The sequence below is a fragment of the Pogona vitticeps genome, chromosome 1, assembly GCF_051106095.1.
Source record: "Pogona vitticeps strain Pit_001003342236 chromosome 1, PviZW2.1, whole genome shotgun sequence".
Classification (NCBI taxonomy): Eukaryota; Metazoa; Chordata; class Lepidosauria; order Squamata; family Agamidae; genus Pogona; species Pogona vitticeps.
In genome coordinates this window covers 215,078,124-215,100,307 of record NC_135783.1, presented here as the reverse complement: position 1 = coordinate 215,100,307, position 22,184 = coordinate 215,078,124, and the positions used below count along the sequence as shown (strand labels likewise).

General features: G+C 46.4%; 1 protein-coding gene and 2 non-coding genes across 8 annotated transcripts in view; all 3 read right to left on the bottom strand.

Annotated features, from left to right (window-relative positions):
• CACNB4 (calcium voltage-gated channel auxiliary subunit beta 4) overlaps window positions 1-22,184 on the bottom strand; it is a 222,144-nt gene that overhangs the window by 49,939 nt on the left and 150,021 nt on the right. For all 6 annotated transcript variants that reach the window (XR_012081870.2, XR_013536865.1, XM_072983195.2 and 3 more), the window contains 2 exons: window positions 3,651-3,770; window positions 1,301-1,423 (listed from right to left, as the gene is read on the bottom strand). Coding sequence is in view for 4 of the 6 variants with exons in the window: in XM_072983195.2 (XP_072839296.1) it covers window positions 1,301-1,423; window positions 3,651-3,770 (243 nt within the window). In the remaining 2 variants the exon portion in view is untranslated. The remainder of the gene's footprint in view (window positions 1-1,300; window positions 1,424-3,650; window positions 3,771-22,184) is intronic.
• Window positions 2,217-2,374, bottom strand: LOC140703532 (U1 spliceosomal RNA). The gene has a single exon (XR_012082877.2). It is a non-coding gene; the product is annotated as a U1 spliceosomal RNA (small nuclear RNA).
• Window positions 2,694-2,857, bottom strand: LOC140703554 (U1 spliceosomal RNA). Its single transcript, XR_012082886.2, has one exon. It is a non-coding gene; the product is annotated as a U1 spliceosomal RNA (small nuclear RNA).

Here is a 22,184-nt window from a genome sequence, read left to right as displayed (position 1 = left end):
CAAAGATGGACACCACTGCTCTAGCACAACTTGTCAACAATGTCAAAAACTTTCAAACCATAAAGCAGAATTTAAATTAACCCCCAAATGTTTTTTATTTTAAAAAAATCCCTACAACTAACACACTGCCTCAAAGCTAGGTTTGGTTCAGATGCTGTGGCAGCTTCAGAACCCCAGGGGCACCCAATCTGTGCACACGGTAGAGATATTCCTATGCATTCACAGATTGTCATAGTCCTGTGTCTAGACTGAGTTAGATTCTATGCTGGACAAGCCACAGCCTAAGCGGGCTGTTCAGCAGGAGGCTGGTGGGAGAGAAGCTTAGATGCTTCCCAATGGAAGTGCATTCTTGCAAATATTAAAAAGTTCCATCTTAGAACTGTGACTACAACTAATCCAACAAAAAATAATGCTGTGCACATTTTGGACACCAGCTAACTGGGCAGGAAGATAAAAATCACTAGAAATGCTCTGAAGAACAAGGGGCTTTAACCCACATGCTACACCTGTGCTCCCGTACCTCTTTCAGCAAGAAACAATGAAATATGTTAAATCTCTACTTGAAACAGCTTGGAATTTCTCAGCTTATAAACTACCATTAGGACACCTGCTACAGAAGTGGAATTCTGGAAATGGGCATAGCCTATGACCCTAGGGGCAACCTTAGGAGTTGAACACATCGATCTACAGAACTGGAGATCACCTACCACATCACAAATTGGACACTGGACAGAAAATGCCACTGTTCGTGGAAAAAAAAAACAGCATACAGAAGAGAAGAGGAGGAGAAGCTAAAAAGAAATTTAAAATACGCGTTCCACAGTCCCAGAGCTCTTCAGTGATGGATCCAAATAGACACGAGACTGTGAAAACTTCTAGAGTCATCTCATCTTCCATGCTGGCTCCCATTTATTTCCTTCCCACTTCCCTGTCCTTGTCTGTTATGTGCTCTACCCTCTGTGACCAGCAGGTGTAGAAGAAGTTATAGCTGTCAACATATGTAACAGGTACATGGTTTCTGGAAGGGAAATGCTCTGGAGGTAGAAAGATGAAGGTTACATCACTGGTTTACTAGCCAGGAATTTCAAATGGTCCAACAAAGAGTTCTCAGCACTATGTTAAACCTTGAAACCTTGATCAGGATTTATTATCCTGGATGTAAGTCTCTAATCAAATAAAACTCTTGATATACAGTAATACTGGCTGCTTTTCAGCTTCACTTTTGTATATCGCATGGCTCAAAGCTAGCTATTCAGGCTCAAACTATGGACAGATAAAAGTTATGACATCACATTGTTACCTCTTTAATATGTAGAAAATCTTTAGCATCAAAAGAGATGGCAGTGCTTGGTACGGGAACATCTTCATCCAGTGCCCCACAGTAGCTGACATTAGTCTTCACAGCAAACGCTACCGGCTTTGACTGGGAACGGAAATACAATCCTATTATACAGAAGTAGGAAGGTGGAGCAGCTAGGGGTGCAAAGCAAATGGGGCAAGGGGGAAAGGGGCACAGAGGCAGCAAGCAACACACTGTTAGAAGACGGTGGCGATGCTTTAGAGAGCAAGGCTCAAAGCTTTTTTTTCCAAATGATGCTTGTTCAAAAGTGACCTGTGGCCGGGAACAGTGGAACTGAGCTTGCATTTATAAAACCTGATCTATAAAATTAGCATAAAAACTGATATTAAGGATTATAGCCAAATGAAGTAAGTTGAGTTTGCCTTCTGTTCCACCAGATAGCTTGTATTTCAGTTAGAACCTAGCCAGTTCATTACTTGTAGGGTGCCCTGAGGGCTCCTGTTCCGTCCCTACCTCAACACTTCACTTAGGACAAATTCACACAATTACAGTGGTGCCTTGCAAGACGATTGCATCGCGGGATTATTAATCCGCGAGACGATGGGTTTTTGCGATCGCTGTGACACTTCGCAAGACAATGTTTTCTATGGACGATTTTCACAAGACAATGTTTTCGTCTATGCTTCACAAGACTTTTTTTTAAGACCGATGCTTCGCAAGACGGTTTTTCCCTCATTAGAACACATTAATTATATCCCCCACTTTTTTACCCCAAAAAAAGTGGGGGAGAAAGTATATGCTGCTGGCTTTCTAGGATCTGCGTCCTGGAAAGCCAGCAGGGCCATGGCTGCAAATTTAAATGGTAGAGGATGGTGAAAATAGCCAAGGACCAAAGGGTAAAGAGATTCTAAAAACACCAGGGAGAGCACAAATGCAATCCCCCATTACCGCAAATTATGCAGTTGAGTTCCCCACATTTGGGGAAATCACAGGGATCAGCACAGCTGAAGTGCAATGGATGAGCCTCACCTTGGGAAAAACACTAATATGCTAATACCTGTGCACTAGAGGATTGTGGGAGGAACACCCAGCTCCTGATAGGGGTCCCGCGTGGCACCCCAAAACACTGAGGAGCAATCACCTACACTGCCTTTAGAAATGCAATGGGTCTCAGATGGCCTTTCCCCTCTTTCTCTCTCCAGCAACAAAGAAAGAGGACGAAAGGAGTCAAAGCAGCCCCCTGGCTCCTGATCATGATGACTCCTTTTGCCCTGTTCCTTTACCACTGGGGAGAAAAAGAGGAAGAATGCAACGCAAGACATCACCAGGACTTGCTGCCTTTGTAATAGGTCCTGATGAGGAAAAATAGAGATGAAAAGGAATTTAGAAAAACCAGGGTTAATCACAAGTACAATCTCCCATTACCACAAATTATGCAGTTCAGTTCCCCACATTTGGGGAAATCACAGGGATCAGCACAGCTGAAGTGCAATGGATGAGCCTCCCCTTGGAAAAACCACTTTCACGACCATGGCATTTCCCCTGCAAGGTATGAGTTGCAGTGGTCCTTGCACCTCCTACCCCCTTCTGTGCCCTGCCCCCCAAGGCATGGTGACCCCCTGGCTGCACCTCCCACTCAGTACAGGGCTGCACAGCCCCAGTCCTGCCAGAGGCCAAGAGAGCTCCTCAGTGTTTTGGGGTGCCCTGTGGGACCCCCATCAGGGACTAAGTGTTCCTCCCACAATCCTCTAGTGCACAGGTATTAGCATATGTTAATACCTTATGCTAATACCTGTGCACTAGAGGATTGTGGGAGGAATGCTTAGCCCCTGATGGGGGTCCCGCAGCATATATTCCAGAGAGAAAGGCCCTGATATTCCCCTATACCAAAAGAGATCCTTGGAAATAAAAACTGCCACCTCTAATGGTGACAAGTGGAGAGAACATTTGGCCCAATTGCAGTAAATATCAGGAAACCTGTAGCTAAAAGAGGTGAATTACTAGTCATTCCCAAGAAATTAATTAGTACTTTTCCCCCAGGAAATTGCCACACCTGCCACTGGATTTCTCAAATGCTTAGCATCTCGTTTCCAGAAAAGAGAGATTAATTCCACATGAAGGTGTTAAAAGCATTGCAAATTCTAACTCTCCCTTCTTAATGTATCTTGGTGGAGAACAAAATGGGAAAAGTGACGGAAAAACAATGGGGGGGGGGAAGTGGTAGAGGGGGTAAATATTGCTTGGGCTAACCTCCACATAAAATGTTGTGTTTGAAGCAGGGAAATTGTACAATAACTGCACCATCTAGAAGCACCCAGAGAGAGGGGAAGAGGGGAAAAGACAGGAGCACCTTTGCTCTTTCAAGCTGGATAGCTGCTTGCTGCTCTCTTTCTTGGCGGATGGCTTCCCTGTCCTCTTCCAGAGAGACATCAGAATCTGATGGCCTGCTTGTGTACGAATCTGCTGATCCCTAGAAAAGAAAGAGCATTATTAACAAAATTATGGATAAAGGTACAGAAAAAAGCCAAATATGCAGGAAATGTATCCAAAAGAGGTTACTTACCTGTAACTGTTTCTTTGAGTGGTTATCTGTGAATTCACACTAATGGGTTTAATCTGCGCTTGCGCAGAGGTCTCCGGAATATTCTAGAGCTCAAACATGCGTTCGCTAGGACCATGTCCCCAGGACACATGGTCCACCCGTCGTGGTGATTACCTCAGTTCTCCCCCCCCCCAAAAAGCCCACTGCTGCCTGAAGAATGAAACAGACATGATGGACAGAGGGGAGGATGGGCGGGAAGTGTGAATTCACAGATGACCACTCAAAGAACCAGAGTTACAGGTAAGTAAGCTCTCTTTCTTCTTCGTGGTCTCTGTGAATGCACACTAACGGGTGAGTAACAACCTTACCTTACAGGTGGAGGGACGTCACATGGCAAGACCGAAGACAAGACTGCATGACCGAAAGCTGCATCTGCCTTGGCCAGTACATCCTAACGATAATGGGATGCAAATGTTGATGGAGTTGACCAGGTGGCAGCCTTGCAAATATCTGGCACAGGTACTCCCCGAAGAAAAGCCGTGGAGGTGGCCATTGCCCTGGTGGAGTGAGCCCTGACATCAGCAGGTAGAGGTTTTCAGGCAAGCTGGTAAGTGAGCTATATTGTCTGCACAATCCATTGTGAAATAGTTTTGGGGGACACCTGTGCCCTCTATGCGGTGGATGAGGCGATACAAACAACCTCTTAGACTTATGAAACGAGGCAGTTCTTTTAACATAAAAGGCGAGGGTCTGTCTCACATCCAAGAGATTGAGGGATCGGTCAACACCTGTTGATGGCGACGGGAAGAAGGTAGATAGGACAACTGACTGGCAGACACGGAAATCAGAAACAATCTTAGGAAGGAAAGAAATGTCTGGATATAGGGTGACTTTATCTGGATGAAATTTCAGGAACGGAGGGTCTACACGGAGGTCTGCTAGTTCGGACGCCCTAGGGGCAGATGTGATGGCTACGAGAAACAACACTTTAAAGGAGAGCAAGCACTTGGAGGAAGTGGCAAGAGGTTCGAAGGGCAGCAATGACAAGCACCAGAGGACAGTGTGTAGAGACCACTGTGGCGTCGGAGGGGGCCTGGGTGGATTGAGATAAGTCACCCCCCCCCCCAAGAAACCACTTCAGCGTGGGATGCCTAAATAACAAGGCAGCGTCTGAGTCCTGTGGTTGGTAAGCTACAATAGCGGACATGTAGATCTTGAAAGTAGATAATGAGAGATGGCAGTCAAAAAGATAAGAAAGGCCAACACTGCTCAAAGAATAGTTGGAGCCGTCGGGTGATCATTCTGATGAGCAAACTTTTGAAAAGCAGACCACTTGTATACATAAAGTTGAGTTGTGGTCGGTTTTCTGGCATGGGTGAGGATGGTGTTCAGGGAGAGAGGGAGAAAGGATCCTCCAATCTGTTAGGTGCAGGGATCGGAGGCTGGGATGGTAAATTTGTCCGTGATGCTGGGGGAGCAGATGAGGAAGGCGAGGTAAACGAATGGATTAAGAGGCCATCAATGTGAGCATCATGAACATTGACGGCCAATATGGGGTGATCAGAATGACATTTGCGTGGTTGTGTCTCAATTTGACAATGGTTCCTAGGAGAATTGGTATCGGTGGGAAGAGGTAAAGGAAATCTGTGGTCCAACTTGCCATGAGAGCATCGCCGAGAGACCCTCAGCCGATGCCCGCTCTGGAAAAGTACTGGGTGCATTTGGTATTGATCGCTGTGGCGAACGCATCTATATCGGGATGACCTCACTTGTTACAAAGTTGGAGAAAAACGGTGTCGTCGAGGGACCACTCGTGCATCTGAGAATTCAGCCTGCTGAAAAAGTCTGCTAATTGGTTGTGTTGTGTGGCAATGTGGACAGCTATAGGAAAAATGTGATGATCCAGGCACCACTCCCAAAACTGGACAGCGAGATAGAGGAGGGGTAGAGAGTGCATACCCTCTTGTTTGTTGATACAGTAAAGTGCTGTCGTATTATTATCCGTGGTCACCTGGACTGCGGTGCCCATAATGAGCGGTTCGAAAGCACAGAACGTTTTGAAGATCATTCAGGTTGTTGATGTGGAATGTTTTCTCATGATGAGACCATGTGGCATGAATTTGCAGGTCTTTACAATGTGCACTCCAATTGACAGGACTGACGTCGGTTGTAATTTGAATTGCCAATTGGAGAGGTGCAAAAAGTCATCCAAGAAAAAGATCGGCCAGTGTGATCCACCAAATCAGCTGAGATGCACGCTTGGGAGTGACTTGTAGAAGCATAGCGGGTGGGTCGAGAAGCAGGTCTAATAAGGAGAGATGCCACTAGTGCATTTTTAGTTGGGCATGTTGAATGACAGATGTGGTGGAGGCCATGAGGCCGAGGAGGCATTGTACGTGATGAGCAGTGACCAGCGTGCAAGGCTGGAAGTGGGTGACACATTGCTGAGGAAGAAAAGCCCTCACGTGATGTGAGTCTAGAACTACATCTATGTGACTCTTTGAGAGGGAGTTAATACTGACTTGTCAACATTGACCCTGAGGCCCAGATCTGCCAGTAAAGAAAAAGTGACAGCAATGTCCTTCAGAGCTTGCGCTCGCGATGGAGACATGAGTAACCAGTCGTCGATGTACGAAAACACCGAAATTCCTAGGGTGCAAAGGTGCGCTGCTACAGGGGCCATCCATTTAGTAAATATTCTTGATCAGTGGAGAGGCCGGCCGGTAGGGCATTGAATTTGTAGGTGGCGTGACCGAGGGAGAAGCAAAGGAATTTGCGGTGGTTGTGCCTGATGGTGATATGAAGATAGGTGTCGCTCAGGTCGATGACAGAGAACCAGTCTCCCTCTTGTAGAAGTGGAAGGATACATTCTAGAGTCACCATGCGAAAACGCCTTTAAATGATGAAGTAATTGAGGTCGGAGAGGCTGAGAATAGGGCATAGGCTGTCGTCTTGTTTTGGAACGAAGAAATATAGGGAGAAGAAACCTGGGTCGGAAGCACTTGGGGTGATGAGTGAGATAGCCTCCTTTGAGATGAGTGACTGGATCTCTGATTTGAAAGCCGTGAATGGTGAAGTTATAATGATTTGTGGTGGCGGTATGGAAAAGAATTCTATCGCGTATCAGATGGATGTCATTGATAGAACTCACAAATCTGTGGTTATGCGTGCCCAAGACTGAAAATGGGGTGCGAGGCGGGTGGTGATGGGAGGAGATACAGTACAGACCGGAATGGTCAGAGTCAAAGGTTCTGCTTGCTCTTCTTGTCAGGGTGCCTGAAGGATTGGCGAGGGTGCTGTCTCTGAGTGTCCTGATGAGGTTGGAACGTGGAAGATGATTGAAGTAAGTAGCACTGCTTCTCTGGGAAAGACTTGTCCTGGTGGAAGGGATATTTGATAATGCCACTGATAACGTAAGTCCTCAGTTCACATCCAAGAGTCCTCTGAGATGTTCGCAGAATATAGCCAGGCATGTCTACGTAAGGCTACAGCTGTGGCCATGTGTTTAGAAGCTGCCTCAATTATATGTCATGCCATGATATGTCCTTGTTGTGCCAATGGCATAGCCTCTTGGTGAAAAGCGAGATCCCGAGGTTTGTACTCTCCAGAGGCCAACTGTAGAGATGGAAGAGCCTTGTTCCAGAGAAAACTGTGATAGGCTCCCATTGCAGCTAAATAGTTGGCAGCTCGTAGGGTGAAAGATGCGAGAGAATACATCCAATAATGTCTAACTTCCTACCCTTTTAATTGTTTGGAGTCGTGTTAGAACATTATGTGAACAATTTTGCATTGCATCAACAATAACGGAATTAGGAGAAGGATGCTTGGAGAGAAATTCCGTGTTAGTACTGAGGGTCTTGTACAGATTCTCGACAGCTTAGCCCAAGACTGCTTAATAAGCTTGAACAGCAACGGGATGAACCCCATGCAAAGTGGGGTTATCCGATCCTCACTGATATCCTCATAATACCTTGTCAGATTCAGATTGGGTTGGTTGCTGGACATCAAGGTCCATGGTTTTGCCACTACAGAGAATTAACTGAGAATAGAAGGAGAAATCCTCCAATTGTGATGGAGGGTTAGCATCAGCTACATCGGAATCAGGAGTCAGAAGATTGGGGAGTGATTCTTGTAAGATCATGGAAATGGAGGACTCCGAGTCCGAAGAATGCGCTAGTGAAAGCAATAAACCTTGCTGATATGAAGAGGTAGATCTATCAGGAGGGGAGTCTGGCTGGTGGCGCTTAGAAGCTCCGGTACCGTGTTTGCCTGGTATCAATTGGGCTGAGAGGTCTGGCTTCCGTTTTTTAGGGGTTTTTTGAGTCCACGGTACCGGGCGGCGGTCCAGTGTAAGTCGTGGTGATGTGCAAGGATGATGAACGGTCCCAAGAAAAGGCAGCCATGTTAGCTGGTGGTATAGAAGGCTTGGCCAATGGTTTTGGCTTCTTCGGTATTAAAGCTGATGAAACTGGTGCAGTTGAGGTGTGCCATTTGTGAGTTTTCTCACAAATGAAGCTCAACAAAACTTGGCTCCCAGCTCTCAAAAATACAGTGTGTAAAAGGTCAATGAACTCCACCCAGCCACAAGGACAGGGGATCACTACACACAAAAGACCAGCTAATGACACCCATCAACCACACGAACAGATAATCTCTTCTCCTTAGCACAACAATACACCCACAACAAGACACACTAATCACCCATCTACAGAAAAAGACAAAAGCCTATCTCACAGCCATAAATACTGCACTCCCAAGCCAACTACACCAGAGCACAGAGTGCTGTCCTCTGAAGATGCCAGCCACAGAGACTGGCAAAACGTTAGGAAGAGCAACCTTCAGAACTTGGCCAAAGAGACAGAAAAACCCACAACAACCATTTTCTTATGGGACTTCAGTACCGAAGCGGGAGAAACGCTCTCATCGTCTGATGACTGGCTGTAGTAGTAGCCTGATGGGTATCGAAGAGGCGAGGGGGACTCCAAAGAGTCCGAAGGATAATAGTATACATATTGAAAATGCTTGGGTTCGACGTAACATTCGGTACCATGCTGCCAATACTGGTGCGGACGATGTCGATACTGCTTGGATGGGGGTTCATATTAGACAGGAGGCTCATAACTGTTACTCGTTTGGGCTGATGATGTTGAGCCCAAGAGCCTGGCGGTATCGACAGTCCTGAATGACTCGGAAGCTGTGAGAGAACAGTATCAGAATGGCCGGTGTCCTCAAAGTGGTGGAGTTCAGCTTTTTTCTTCCAGAACAAAACTGGATCAGCAGTAACAAATATTGATCCAGACTCACACCCAGACACAGAGCGACCCAGAGATTTGGAGCTCGAATGGCTAAATAAGGCAGTACAGTTACCTCATCAGAGGCATCCGCCCAAGATGGAGACTGAGCCAGTAAAGGAGAAAGCGGTTGGCCGGACGGAGGTGGAATGGATTCGCAGTCGGTGTTGAGATCAATAGGTGGTTGATTTTGTACGGAAAGATGCCGTACCAGTGGCTGAGAGTCTACAGAAGACTTTTTAGACTTCTTCAGTTTGGTACTAACCAGTTTCACAGTGGTTTTCAGCATCGGGGTTGATTGAGATGTCAATCCAGAAGACTCTGACTTAGGCAATTTTGGCTTAGATTTAGGAGACTGTAATGGTGAATTAGTGACCGAAGAAACTGGTGGCAGTTGTGAGGCCTGAGTGTCATCCATCTTAGATGGTGGACGAAGAGACTGCTCCCAGAAGAAAGATTTAAGACGTTGTTGATGGAGCTTGATGGCTTGCTTAGTACAGTTTTAGCAATAGGAGCAAGAAGCTGGCTGATGCGATTCTCCCAAACAAAAAAGACAAGAATCATGGCTGTCAGAAACAGGTAACTTATTAGTACATGAAGTGCACCTGTTAAACAGCCCTGTCGGGACCATAAAAGGTGGGAAGGGAGGGTAAAAAAAAGGGGGGAAGGGAAATAAAATGACAGGAAATCAAAAGGAGTAACAAAAGAACAGTCTATATTTGCATAAGAATGATGAATTATGCTTTCTCAAGAAAAAGAACCAATCTGCGCGAACGGAGAGCTCAGGAGAGAGACCTCAGTGGCGGCAAAAAGGAACTGAGGTAATCACCACGACGGGCGGACCATGTGTACTGGGGGGGCAGTCCTAGAGAATGTATGTTTGAGCTCTAGAATATTCCGGAGACCTCTGCGCAAGCGCAGATTAAACCCATTAGTGTGCATTCACAGAGACCACAAAGAAGAAGCCATAGATTTATTGTTAACCCCATTTCATTTTTATGTTTGTTTTTCCCCCCAGCCAAGACATGATTATACTGAGCTTCTCTTCCCTTCTACTCACCCTGGTCAACAGAGCAGATCTTTAGGATCTCTCTTGTTTTAATTGTTAGGAAATTAGTTCAAATATTGAAAGTATACATTATCCAGAAACAGCAGATCTTCTTACTGCATTTTCATTACATATACAGTATATGTCTCAAAAAGCTAGCAGCACTAGATCTAGACCAGCAACGTTTTACAACATGCAACGTTATTAGCCAGCTTCAGAGCAGTGATCAACTCTCTATCAAAAGGATATGTGGTAGCAAATTTAATCAGAGCAAGGCTATGGCTCAATACAATCTACTTGTCGTAAACTGTATTATTTGCATACTTATTTTTTTACATGCTAATATTACAGCCACCAAGAAGAGTAAAAGCCCCTCAGTACTCTATGGTCACATCTGGGCACAAAAGTATATTGTCAAATGCAATACATTTCATTGATGTCAATCAGAACTATAAAAACATTGACTGATATTATACAACAGATGAAGAGGTTACTTACCTGTAACCATAGTTCTTCGAGTAAAACTCTGTGAATTCACACGGAAAGGGTTAAGTTCGCGCCTGCGCCGGACTTCTCCGAACATTCTAGAGCTTAGGAGAAAGATTTGAATAATTAGGCGTTGCCCCTATAAAGCCAGCTCCGCCCGCCCAAAGCCTCAGTTCCATTTTATCCGCCAGAGGTAAGCTCGTATATACATAGAGCCAATTAAGCAGTGACGGACAGAGGGGAGGCCGGGCGGGGCGTGTGAATTCACAGAGTTTTACTCGAAGAACTATGGTTACAGGTAAGTAACCTCTTCTTCTTCGTCGTAAACTCTGTGAATGCACACGGAAAGGGTGATTAGCAAGCTATCTTACCGGAGGAGGGCCGTCACTGAAGTAACGAGGAAAGGACAGCTCTTCCAAACCTGGCCTCTCGCTTGGCTCGGAGGTCAAGGCTGTAATGTTTTATAAACGTGGAGGCTCTGGACCACGTTGCAGCTCTGCAGATGTCTGTCAAGTCCACTCCCCTTAGTAACGCGGTAGAAGTGGACATCGCTCGAGTGGAGTGACCCTTGATAGAAGAAGGAGGAGTCTTGCCTGCAAGCTCATAGGCAAGGGTAATTGTGGAGACGAGCCAACGCGAAAGAGTCTGAGGCGAGGCGGCGCAACCCTTACGTGGACCGTGGAAACAAATAAAGAGTCTGTTGGACAGACGGAAGTCTTTAGTTCGTGAGGTATAAAAAGCCAACGCTCTTTTCACGTCCAGGCTATGAAGCAGTTTCTCGGCTGGAGAAGACGGGCTAGGAAAAAGCGACGGTAAGACCAGAGGTTGGCTTAAGTGAAACGCAGATGCTACCTTGGGCAGAAAGGTGGTGTCAAGGTACAGTACCACCTTGTCAAGGAAAAATTGAAGATAAGGCGGGTCTGCTCTCAGTGCCGCCAATTCGCCAGCTCGTCTGGCTGAGGTGATAGCGACAAGGAATAAGGTTTTAAACGATAAAAGTTTTAAGTCCGACGCTGCCATCGGCTCGAACGGCGGTCGTGCCAAAGCATGGAGAATGAGGTGAAGCGACCACTGAGGTAGTGGCGATCTGACTGTAGGACGAAGGTTGGAGAGTCCTTTGAGGAAGAGCTTTAGGGTGGGATGTGAGAAAAACCTGGCCGCATGGGACTCACGAGGTTGGTTTGCCACAATGGCCGATATGTAGACTTTAAGAGTAGAAACTGACAGGCCAAGGTCAAAAAGGTATTTCAAGTAATGAAGGAGGTTAGATAGGGAGACCGGAGAAGGTGGAAAGCCCTTGGAGGAAGCATAACTGCAGAAATTCTTCCATTTGTAAGCATACAAAGTGTTAGTAGATTGTTTTCTGGCTTTCTCTAGGACGGTGTTGATTATGGAAGAATCCTCCAGGCTGTCAGATGGAGGGACTGGACATCTGGATGATGGAGATTGCCGTTCTCCTGGGTGAGTAGATGAGGGATATTCGGTAGCTCGAAATAGTCGGCTGCCATGCTCTTCAGTGTGGAGAACCACGCTTGGCGCGGCCAAAAAGGTGCGATGAGAATGACGTCCGCTGACATTTGGCGAATGCAGACTATAGTTCGCTGAACCAGAGGGAGTGGGGGAAATGCGTAGAGCAGTGTTTCTTCCCAAGGGACCATTAACGCATCCCCCAGCGAGCCGCGGCCGCGGCCTGCCCTGGAGCAGTATGCGGTGCACTTCGTGTTGGTATCGGTTGCGAACATGTCGATTAATGGGTGTCCCCATTTGTGGCAGATTTGTAGAAATATTGAGTGGTCGAGCTCCCACTCGTGTGTCTGTGTAGTCCGGCGACTGAGAGCATCGGCCAGTTGGTTGTCGGTAGTCAGGATATAGACTGCCACTGGAAATATGTGATTGCTCTAACAGTATTCCCACAGAAGAATCGCCAGGTAAAGTAGCTGGAGGGACCGGGTGCCTCCCTGCTTGTTTATGTAATGCATCGTGGTCGTATTGTCGGTAACCACTTGAACTGCCTGACCAGAGAGAAACGGAAGAAAAACACGAAGGGCTTTGATGACCGCCCACATTTCCAGCTGGTTGATGTGAAGCTTCCGCTCTGTGCTGGACCAGAGGGCGTTGATCCTGTGGTTGCCGCAATGAGCTCCCCACCCCACGGGGCTGGCATCGGTTGTTATCTGCGCTGTAAGATGTAGCGGTCGAAATGGGCGACCGACGAGGAGGTGGGGGGCAAAAGTCCACCATTGAAACTGTTGGCAAAGCTCCGGTGTGACTTTGAGGAGGGTGCGTGGGTTGTCGGATAGCGGGTTGAATAATGTGAGGTACCAGGCCTGTAAAGATCTCATTTTTAGTCGAGCATGCTGAAAAGCGGCGGTGGTGGAGGCCATGAGGCCGAGGAGATGTTGTGCATGACGGGCTGACACAGTCCTGTAGGGATGAAACCTGCGAATCGCTCGGTGAATCTTGGAGATGCGCTGAGACGGAAGCGCGATGCGCCCTGTGATGGAATTGATCGAGGTGCCTATATACTCTATTACCTGTGATGGTTGGAGCTTGGATTTTGATTTGTTCACCTGGAGACCCAGGGACTGCAGGGTTTCTAGGACAAATGCGGTGCTGCGAGCTGAGCTTTCCGGGGAATCTGCTACGATAAGCCAATCGTCTATATAAGGGTAGACGTTGACGTTTTGCGTGCGAAGGTAAGCGGCGATCGGGGCCATGCATTTTGTAAATGTGCGGGGGGCGGTAGATAAACCGAAAGGGAGGGCGGAGAACTGATAGACGGTGTCTAGAAAACAAAAACGCAGATACTTGCGATGCTGGGGATGAATAGAAATATGAAAATAAGCGTCTTGCAGGTCTATGATGGTGAACCAGTCCCCGCGACGAAGGAGGTGAAGGATGGTTTCCATGGTGACCATGCGGAACTTTCGCACAAGAAGATAACGGTTCAACTTTCGAAGGTCTAGGATGGGGCGAATGCCCCCTCCTTTTTTGGGAACTGCGAAATATCTTGAAAAAAACCCGTTCGCGGCGTGGTCTTTGGGAACTGGTTCTATCGCGTGTTTCTGGAGTAAGTTGAAAATCTCCACCTGAAGTTCTGGGTTGAAGCTGGTATGCTTTACGCGACCCGGGGGGGGGGGAGCTCTAATAATTCTAGGCGATAACCGGAGCGAATGATGTCCAGCACCCAATTGTCGGATGTGATGGTAGACCAGTTGTTGAGGAAGGGAGCCAGGCGGATGGACGGAGGGGAACGAATTGGATGGATCGTGGAGTCAAAGATAATTTCTGTTCTTCTTGGCAGGGGGACGGTAAGACTGACGTCGCTGACCCTGAGTCTGAGGGCGGAAAGAGGAAGAGCCGGATGAAGTAGGAGGAACCCGGGACTGTGACTGCTGTTTGAATGAACGGTAAGTTTGTGAGGTGGCAGGTAAGTAGCTTTGAGAGGTATAAGGCTTGCGCCATTGATAAGACTGGAATTTTGGCTGCTGATGAATAGTATAGGACTTCGCTGTCTTTTTCATCTTGTGGAAGCTTTCCATAGATTCGTCAGTCTTTTCGTTGAATACCCCTGTGGCATCAACCGGGAGGGCCTCGATCCGGTTCTTAGCGTCATCATTGATGCCTGAAGAGCGCAGCCAGGCATGGCGACGCAATGTAATAGCAGAAGTCATGGTTTTGGATGCAATGTCAGCAGAGTGCCTAGAGGCCAACAACTGGTGTTTAGCTACGTTAGTTGCCTCTTCAAATGTATTGAGTAACGGAGTTCTTAAGTCTTCTGGAATTTCGTGGAGGACTGGTAAAACTCTCTCCCAAAGCTGGTGCTGATATGCTGCCATGGCGGCCTGGTAATTAGCCACTCTAATAAGAAAAGATGTGAAGGAGTAGATTTTTCTGCTGAGAACATCCAATTTCCTACCCTCCCTATTGGAGGGAGTGATCTGCGCCGTTGAAGAAGTCTTAGACTGATTGGATTGAACAATGATAGAGTTGGGCACTGGGTGTTTAGCCAGAAAGTTTGCTTCATCCCCATGTGTTTTATAATAGTTCTCGACTCTACGGGTAACTTGCGTAGAGGTAGCTGGGGTGGCCCAAGATTCCTTGATTGTGGCCAACAAAGATGGTATAAGAGCAATGCTGAGTGGAGGTGCCTTGTCCTTATCCACAATAGCAAAAACTAGATCCTCAGTGGCAGGTGGTGACTTTTCAATATCAAGCTTCAAAGCCTTAGCCATTCGTGACACCATCTGAACGTAGGACGAAAAGTCCTCAGAAGATACCGGAGCCTGGATATCAGAGGCTCCAAATTCTGAAGGGGCGCCAGAGATAGACGCATTGTCAGATTCATCAATGGGAATGGTAGGAGGTGCTACCGAGGTCGGTGAGGATTCTCTGTCCCCTAGGAGAGACGGGGGGGGCGAAGAAACATGTCTCTTTGCCTGAGTTGTGCTTTTCCCTGATATTAGTCCCGCTGTTGGGGCGGCTAAAGACTGTTTGTCTGATATGCCTACTTTGGTGGCATGTGTTTTGGAGTGGTAGTCTTTAGTCTTGCGCATGTCCTTTAAGATTTTGAATTCCTTACGTCCCCGATGCTTAGGGGGGGAAGGAGAAGGTGAGGAAGAGGAAGCATAGACGTAACGCACTCTCTTATGAGAGTGGTAAAAGTCGTCGTCAGAAGGGGACTCCGAGTCAGTGTCCCTCGCCCGGCGCCGGTGATGGCGACTAAGATCAATAATGTAAGAGTCCTCCCGAAGAGCTCTGTCTCTGTGGTGTTTGGGTAGAATGACTATTTCCCTGTGGTGATGCTTGCTACGGAGCGGAGAAATATGCTTTGTCTTAGCCGCCCGCTTCCGCGGTGGTGAGACTGGAGGAGGAGATTGCGACGCCACTGAGGAAGCCCGCCCGGTAAACACAGGGCTGTGAAGGGCAGAACCGACGCTAGATATTGGTATGCCATCTAGCGGGTTGCAATGAGGCGAACGGCTGTGCGCTTGCGCCGTTGCCCGCGGTTGTCGGGGCGGTAGCGAGCCCCCGTCCTCTCCAGTCGAGCCATGGACGCTCTCAACCTCTTCCAAGATGGGGGAAGGGGGAGAGTTAGGGACAGTAGTGACAGGGCACTGGAGACTCAGCGCTGCCCGAGATTCGTCCCTCTTAGATTTACTGGTCGCTTTTTCTGCCTTTTGCTTACCAGGCTGTTTGGAAGACTTAGTGGACCTTGAAGAGGATTTAGCCTGGGTAACCTCTTTCACAGCCTTAGAAGTGGTAGCCGGCATATCGGCCGCTGGTAAGGCAACTTCAGACTGCGCGCGTCCCACTTTTTTGGCGGGTTTTCCCGGTTTAGAAGGTGGGGGAGGAGGTGGGTTGGTGGAATCACCCACTCCGGCCTCGGATAGATGGGAAGGAGTTACTTCCATTGTGGCAAACTGCAAACCAAGACGGCGGAGGCCCACACGAGGCGACAGGACAGCAGTCGTCTCTCTCGTAGGAACGTGGGCGGGAGTTTACGCGCGCTCCACCAGCTCGCAGCAAATGCGACTGACGCGAGCCGGGTAAAATATAAACCGCTGAGCGACCAAAACACGGCGAGTTATGGTCCCACAAGACACAGCCAAATAAGGGGACCCAAGGGGAACAGAAACTGGGGCGTCTAGGCAAAACTCACGGTGTGGCGAACAAGCCAAAGCGAAAATCCAGGAGAGTAGTCAGAGAACAGTCCGAGGTCGAAAAACGAAGAAAAGTCCGAGAGAGGGGCAACGCACAAGAGTAGTCGTATAGGAACGCTGTGGTCAAGCCAGGAAAGACATAAACTAGCAAAAGAAACAGGAGCTCTAGTTGAGAATTTCCGTACGCGAAGGCGATAAAATGGAACTGAGGCTTTGGGCGGGCGGAGCTGGCTTTATAGGGGCAACGCCTAATTATTCAAATCTTTCTCCTAAGCTCTAGAATGTTCGGAGAAGTCCGGCGCAGGCGCGAACTTAACCCTTTCCATGTGCATTCACAGAGTTTACGACGAAGAAACAAGTTTTAACCAAAAACCTATCTGTTAAATATTGGCGCAGTATGTATGCTGTTCCTAATATTACCAATTTTTGTAGCTCTGATTGTGTTATTTCTGAGATCTGCAACTGCTTATAATATTGTGTGAAATTTCTTGGTATTGTTCCCAAAGTCCCAATGAGTACAGCGACCACTGAACTGTGTTTCATCCACACAGGAAGTACAACATCAATGATCCAGACATTTCTTCGTTCTATTACTATGTCTAGTTCAAGGTGTCTATCAGTTTGGATCAGAAATCCCACAAGAGCTTGACTTCCTCATACCAACCTATTTTTTTCATGTCAATATTCTTTATTTAAAATATATTTTTATTCATTTTCATAGGGACAGGGGTTATGGTACACAAAAGGGGACAGGTAAGAGGCAGGGAAAGGTAAGAAAGGGTAAAATTTCAGAAAGCGAAAAGTATTCTTACATCCACTTATACAATTGTATTGGAAATCATACAAAGAGAAAAAAACATTGTAACGATTTTCCATAATATTTATCATTACTAATCTTCCATTTTCTTGGACTTTCTCTTTCTTTTTATCTTTAAGTTTACTAGTTTTATAAGTTTAATATTATTTTGCCATCTTTATATGTATAGTTTAAACTGCTCTATTGCTCTGAATTACTGTTATAAACATTAATTTGTGTTTATTTTATCATACATTCTTTCACCACAAAATACTTTCTTAGATTTAACAACATTTATCCCCACTGCTCTACTGTATCTCCATATTCTAACCAATATTTTGTCCTCATCTTATCACGCCGTCTTTCATTTTCCATCTCACGGACCATGCATCCATTCTCAAGAGCTTCATCCACTCCATATGTTGTCTCCTTTGTCTCATCTGCCACAGCATGTGTCCCATCATCTCGATTCTTCTCCCTTTCATATCAAAGTTCATAGTAAACTTCGCCATTTGCTGCAATTCCGCTGTTGACATCTCCATAAGGGAGATCAACAAATTGACTCTCCTCTGCATTGTATCTTCACCGTTTTCTTCTAGAACCTTCTGGTGTTTAAAAATAAAATTGTCTCTGTCTGTAGCTTAAAAAAATTAATTCCCTGTCATAGTTTCCCTTCTTTCACCATCTTCACTGTAAATTCCATTTGTGTCCTCACGTCTTTAATTTGTTCAAATAGCTGCTCCATCTCTGTTTTCATCTGGCGCAGTCCATTAAGTATAATGTTTTGAATATTCTTGAGGATGTCTTGTTGTCCCATAATTGGAGGTATTATCTGGATTTCTTTCCAGCAGGTAGTGACCACAATAGTTATTCACAATAGTAGCTTGGGGCAGAAGGTTGACAGGAGGAAGGGCTTTTTCCAAGACTGTTTCTGGCTGCTTCACAGATTTAAATCCATCAGTAGTTTATAGTTTCATTATACTGCAGGAGCAAGTTTTATCGCCTCAATAGAAGCAAAGTTATCCCGACTAGATAAGTGGGATGGATAAATAAATAAAAAAATAAAAAAATAAATAAATAAATAAATAAATAAATAAATAAATAAAGAAAGAAAGAAAGAAAGAAAGAAAGAAAGAAAGAAAGAAAGAAAGAAAGTTGATTTTTCTCCCTCCCCCTTCCTCCTCCTTTCTTTCTGTTTCTCTCAGCCAAGCCTCATGGGGGGGGGAGGGAGTGTTCGCTTGTCTGGTCCGCTATAGGTCTAGTCACTTTCTCTGACAGATTACACCCAGTCACTTCGTTGTTTAGGTCCTTAACAGTTCCATATGTAAATCAAGCCACTTACTTCAAGTTTGGTCAAGTTTATTTTTCCAAAACCCTTCTGTACTTTTCCGCTCTCTGTCTTGGGACATTCACAGCTCTGTGCCAAAGATGGCGCCCACTCAGTTCTGCTTCCAGATTGCAACTTCAAAGAGAGGCCAGTCCAGGAATCTCCCGAGCCACCTCCCTTCTCAGTCAGATTCTGTTGCTTCAGACTTTCACTTCTCCTAGCAAAAGTCCTTTCCCTCCTAAGTTTGGAGGGGTTGAAACCGAGTGGTCTTGGTCAGTTTCACGAGCCTCCTGAAACCCAACCAATCTTGCTGTGATGAGACCTCCCGTCCCCTTTTTTTTCCAAGTCAATATTCAATAAACAAATCACAGCCATGCTTACTGGAGCAGCTAAAAACAGTGTCAACCCAAAACAGTGTTGAATTTATGTTTCAAAGTAAAAACTAGAGTAAAACCTCCTCTGGTCATCTTGTATAATTACCATAAGTGGCAATAACTACAAACACCAAAAATAGCAAGTTATGTAATGCATTACTTTGCATTAATTAGAACACACTACTTTTTGTAATAAAATGAGTACTGAAATGGCTTCTTTTTTAGAGTGACTATAGTCAAACTGAGAAACTCTCTGCTCTGCAGGTAGTCAAGCTGGCATGCGCTTTGACAATATTTTACTACAGGCTAAGCCTTTCTCGTTCAGGCAGGCATTTGTTTTATGAGATGTGTTAAGCTTTATCTAATGTCTTTAATTTATCTGTTGCTCCTGTTCTGTTACCGTCACTGTTTTGGAATTGTACCATCTCTGATTATTGGATTTAACTACCATTAGCTATACTGAGTTATAAAGGCTCACAATCAGCCTACATGTGTATACTTGTATTTATGAATCAATAAACAATGTTAGCCTGCATGCTCTTCAGGTCAACTGTACACTTTATGGAGGAACCTGCCATGTCAGGCATTGGTTCACTTAGCCAAGTACTGCTTGTGCTGAGTGGTGGAGGTTCTCTAGGATTCTGGACAGCAGCGTTACTCCAACCCTCAGTAGGAATGCTAGCAATTGAATCTGGGATCATTAGCATGCAAACCATGTGTTCTGCCACAGAGCTGTTCCTGTTCAGCCAGTTATGGTCCAACTTTCAGGGAGCTGCAAGGACGCACTGTAATCTGCAGCCACCCATTCTGGAACCCAATCCTTCCACACTGCTGAAATATGGGAACTACAGGTTTTCCAGCCATCAAAATAATGCAGCAGCATTATTATTATCCCTATTATTTCAGGGATTCACATGTAATCTAAAGAGAACCAACTTCCTACAGTTCCATCAAACAACCATTGCAAAATTGTCTGAAGTATTCATCTCTTATTGGTATTAGGGACTGCCATACTGCAAACTGTACTTGCGGGATTAAGACCTTTGGTTGTGTAGATATATATTTGGAGGGGTCAGGGGGAGAACTAAAAACAGCTGATTGAATTCCACACAAAGTCTGCAAAAACTCAAAAGAGTCAAGAAATCTGTCTGCAGAATCACTAGTCCAAGATGAGAAAGTAGATCATTGTCAGGATTTAAACTATGAATCATGCTGATAGAGTCATTTTCGATGTGGAGAAGACTAGAGAAGAGGCAGGCACAATCGTTATAGTAATAATGTTAACAGTGCAGATTACAGTGGTGTCTCAACTTATAAACTTAATTGGTTCCAGAACTCTGGTCGTAACTCGAAATGGTCCTAAATCGAAGCACCATTTCTCATAGGAATGTATTGAAATGCAATTAATCCATTCCAGCCAAAGAAAAAAAATCACAAAAAACGCCCACAAAACACTGCAAGACCCATCGGAAATGCGATTAATCCATTCCAGCCGAAGGAAAAAAAGAAAAGCAAAGCAAACAAACCATGCAAGACCCTTCAAAAATGCAAAAAAAAAAAAAAAAAAAGGAAAGCAAAACGCAAACAGACACTGCAAGATCCATCGGAAACCGGGGGGGGGGGGGGGAACCAAAAAACAAACAAACCCTGCAAGACATATTGGAAATGGGGGAAAAGAAAACCAAAAAGCAAACAAATCCTGCAAGACCCATTGGAAACGCGAAACCCCCCCAAAAAACAAACAAACCCTGCAAGACCCATCACAGCACAGAAACATAATCCCCCCGGCCCAAAACCACGCTACAAAACCCACCCAGAACAGTTTTTAAAAAGCAGAAAGCAGCACCTTACCTTACCATGCAGTCCAAAGCTTCCTCCAATCATACACTCTCTAACCGTTGGGGCGAAAGAGCTACAAAGAAGCAGCCTCTTCGCCACCAACTGTTAGCAATTAGAATTCCCTGCCTTTTTTGATCGTAACTTGAAACTCCGGTCGCAAGTCGAAGCAAAATTTTGTGGCTGGAGCTGGTTGTAATTCGAAATGGTCGCATGTCGGGACGTTTTTTAAGTCGAGCCACCACTGTATTATTATGAATCATTGTGCCCAATCCCTGTCAAGAAGGCAAAGTGGGGGACTGAACTCCTAAGCTCTGGCTCCTCAGCCTGATACCCACACCACTGAGCGAACCACAGAAGATATTTGTGAATACAGGGAATTCAAGAGAGAAATGCAGTAACCCACTGAGAAACGTTTGAGAAACTTTGTGGAGAATATCTGAGAGGCTTAATTTGTATCTTGTTTCTCTTCTGGCAATGCTAATTACTGAGAAACTCTCCATATTTCAATACAACACATGAGATCTATCACATCAGGAAAATACTCATTCTCTTGTCATCTTCCAGTTGGAAAATGTACACACCAGTACCAATAACTATCAGAAACATGCAAACTGCTTCTTTACATTCAATAGGGAACAACCACATGTTAAGCAATTGAGGGGCCCACCAGCTAAGTTGTAGCTGTGTACCATTTCTCATGGTACTAAAACGTTTGAAATTGGGACATGCAAATAAAAGAACTGTAAAGGGGCCACATAATACAGTGGTGCCCCGTTCCAGGATTAACGTCGCTATACGAAAACATCGCTGAACGGAATAAAAAAAACCCATAGGAACGAATTAAACCCTGTTTAATTCGTTCCTAGGGGGCAAAAACTCACCGTTCAGCGAAGATCTTCCATAGGGCTGCCATTTTCGCTGCCTCGGTAAGTGAGGCACCAAACGGGCAGCCATTTTGGAACCGCCGATCAGCTGGGCGGTGTGCTCTTGGGGAGGAGTGCGGGGACCTCCTCCACCCTCCTTCCCAAGAGCCGGCCGGCCTTTCCCCCCAGCTGGGCAGTGGGCTCAAGCGGCAGCGGCTGCAGGGTGGGCGGGGTGTCTGGAAGCCTTTGGGACACCCCCCCACCCTGCAGCCGCCGCGGCTTGAAGCCGCCCACCCCAGCCATTCTCGGACTTCCAGGCATCCGAGAACGGCTGGGGTAGGTGACGCGGGGTGGCTGCCGGCGGCGGGGCCAGCACATCCGAGCGGCGGTGGAGAAGCCTTCCCCCGAGGCCTCTTGGAAGCGCTGGCCGGGAAAATGCCAGCCAGCGCGTCCGAGCGCCGGTGGCGGAGCCTTCCCCCTCCTCCCGGCTCTGGACGATCCACCCCTCACCCTCATCTCCGCCGCCGCCACTGGGTTTCAGAAGCCCCTTCCGAAACCTAGCATCGGCAGCGGAGAAAGGGGTGAGGGGTTGAGAGGAGGGCAAGGCTCGGGGAATACCCGAGCCTTGTCCTTCTCGACACACCCCTCACCCTCA